Raw genomic sequence first — 2,683 nt, 5'->3', positions numbered from 1 at the left:
GTAAAATAAAAGGTCAGGTACCCGGCAGGCCGGGCAAGGAGAGCAGTTGTGTTGTTGTCTCTCCTCATGTATTAAATTTTTTTATAATGTGAGGCCATAGGTAGCTGTCACCCCCCCTCATGTCGATAAGAGTAGGCTTCAGCCCCCCCCCCGAGCAAAAATCAAATTTTCCTACAGACCGGAAATGTTTTAATGTGTCCCACCGCACCTATATGACCTTCTCCCCTCCCTCTCCCCCTCTCTCCCCCTCCCCCCCTCTCTCCCCCTCCCCCCTCCCCCCTCTCTCCCCTCCCCCCTCTCTCCCCCTCCCCCCCTCCCTCAGCCCCTCCCTCTCCCCCTCCCCCCCTCTCTCCCCTTCCCACTCCCTCTCCCCTCCCCCCTCTCTCCCCCTCAGGTATTCACCCCAGAGTGTAAGATCATGTACCTGCGGGTGTTCAACTTCATGTGGCGCGCCAAGCGCATGGAGTACGTCCTGGCCCAGATCTGGAAGGGCCAGGCGGGCAGCCGGCGGGAGCTCCAGTCGGTGCCGGAGCTGTGGCCCGTGCTGCACCAGTGTCACATGATCACCTCCAGCATGGTGCACTTCATCAAGCAAGTCCAGTACTACATCAACTTTGAGGTACGTACATATGCACATACACACACTCACATATGCACGTACACACTCACATATGCACGTACACACTCACACATGCACGTACACATTCACATATGCACGTACACACTCACATATGCACGTACACACTCACACATGCACGTACACATTCACATATGCACGTACACACTCACAAATGCATATACACACATATACACACGCTTGCTTGCATACAGAGTTCTACATCAGTTTTGAGGTAGGCACGACATATACACGTACCCACACACGCATGTACACACACATACACCTGCACGTACACACACACACATGCATGTGCACACCTACGTACATGTGCATGTACACATGCATGCTCGCAAGCAGAGTACTACATCAGCTTTTTGGTATGCACATGCACGCACACACACATGCTTGCACGCACACACACACACATACATGCACACACACACGCTTGCACACACACACACACACACACATACATGCACACATACAGAGTACTACATCAACTTTGAGGTATGCACATGCACTCACACACACACACATACATGCACACACACACGCTTGCACACACACACACACACATACATGCACACATACAGAGTACTACATCAACTTTGAGGTATGCACATGCACTCACACACACACACATACATGCACACACACACGCTTGCACACACACACACACACATACATGCACACATACAGAGTACTACATCAACTTTGAGGTATGCACATGCACGCACACACACACGCTTGCACACACACACACACACATACATGCACACATACAGAGTACTACATCAACTTTGAGGTATGCACATGCACGCACACACACACGCTTGCACACACACACACGCATACATGCACACATACAGAGTACTACATCAGCTTTGAGGTATGCATATACATGCTCACACACACGCTTGCACACACACACGCTTGCATACATGCACACTTACAGAGTACTACATCAGCTTTGAGGTATGCACATGCACACACTCACACATACATACATGCACACATACAGAGTACTACATCAGCTTTGAGGTATGCACACACATGCACATAAAAATAATTAATAGATAGCATTTGTATAGCCCTAAGTCCCGCTTAACAGCAAGCTCTATGCGCTTCATAATCTATATTATTACACCAGCAGGCCTGATAGCACTCTGAAAGAACCTCAACTTCCTGGGAAGCATACAGTGCAAGCTGTCTTTTTTTTTATAAGCACTAAAACACTAACAAACAGACAAGATCTTTCGCTGTCTATGGTTGGGCTCCCATTCACCCCTGGATGAAATGAGGAAAATTTGTGTAAAGTGTATTTCCCAAGGACACAACACATGCATTGTGTTCTGTATATATACAGCTGTCAAGGAATTGTAAGATGTGATGTATCCCTGCGCTTTGAGCAATTAAGAAAAAATGGAAATGTGTAGCTTAAAGGCTAATTATTATTATTAAATTTATTAATTATTATTATTATTATTATATCACTCTTTCTCACTCACTCACACACACACACACACTCTCTCTCTTTCTCTCTCTCTCTCTCTGTCACACTCTCGCTCTCTCTCTCACTCTCTCTCTCTCACTCTCTCTCTCTCTCTCTCACTCACTCACACTCTCTCTCTCTCTCTCTCTCTCTCTCGTTCTCTCTCTCTCTGACACTCTCTTACTCTCTCTCTCTCTCACTCTCTCTCTCTCTCTCTCTCTCTCTCTGACACTCTCTTACTCCCTCTCGCACTCACGCTCGGACTCTCTGTCTTAGACTCGTTCTCTCTCTCTGAGACAGGGTCGGAGAGGAGAGAGACTCTCACGCGCTCTGTCTCTCGGACACACGCACAGAAAATTCTATCTCGGTGAGACTGAGAGAGATGTTGAGATGGGGGGGATAAGAGCTACGTGTGGGGGTAGGGGAAGCTAAGACGTGGACGACAGTGTATTGCAGGTAGGAGAGAATGACACTGGGAGGGGAGGATTTGGGGTAAAGATGTATCTAAGGAAGTTGGCGGTGTGTGTGTGTGTGTGTGTGTGTGTGTGTGTATGCGGGCACGGGACCAAGAG

The 2,683-nt window shown here is 48.3% G+C and overlaps 1 protein-coding gene across 1 annotated transcript in view; it reads left to right on the top strand.

The window, feature by feature from the left end:
- LOC101863394 (gamma-tubulin complex component 3 homolog) overlaps positions 1–2,683 on the top strand; it is a gene marked incomplete in the record, with an annotated part of 32,929 nt that overhangs the window by 23,801 nt on the left and 6,445 nt on the right. The window contains 1 exon segment of the mRNA XM_013089721.2: positions 395–619. Coding sequence (XP_012945175.1) covers positions 395–619 — 225 coding nt within the window.

This window comes from Aplysia californica, unplaced genomic scaffold (assembly GCF_000002075.1).
Source record: "Aplysia californica isolate F4 #8 unplaced genomic scaffold, AplCal3.0 scaffold01025, whole genome shotgun sequence".
Lineage (NCBI taxonomy): Eukaryota > Metazoa > Mollusca > Gastropoda > Aplysiida > Aplysiidae > Aplysia > Aplysia californica.
The sequence above is the reverse complement of the archived record's forward strand: the minus strand, read 5'-3'. Positions and strand labels throughout refer to the sequence as shown.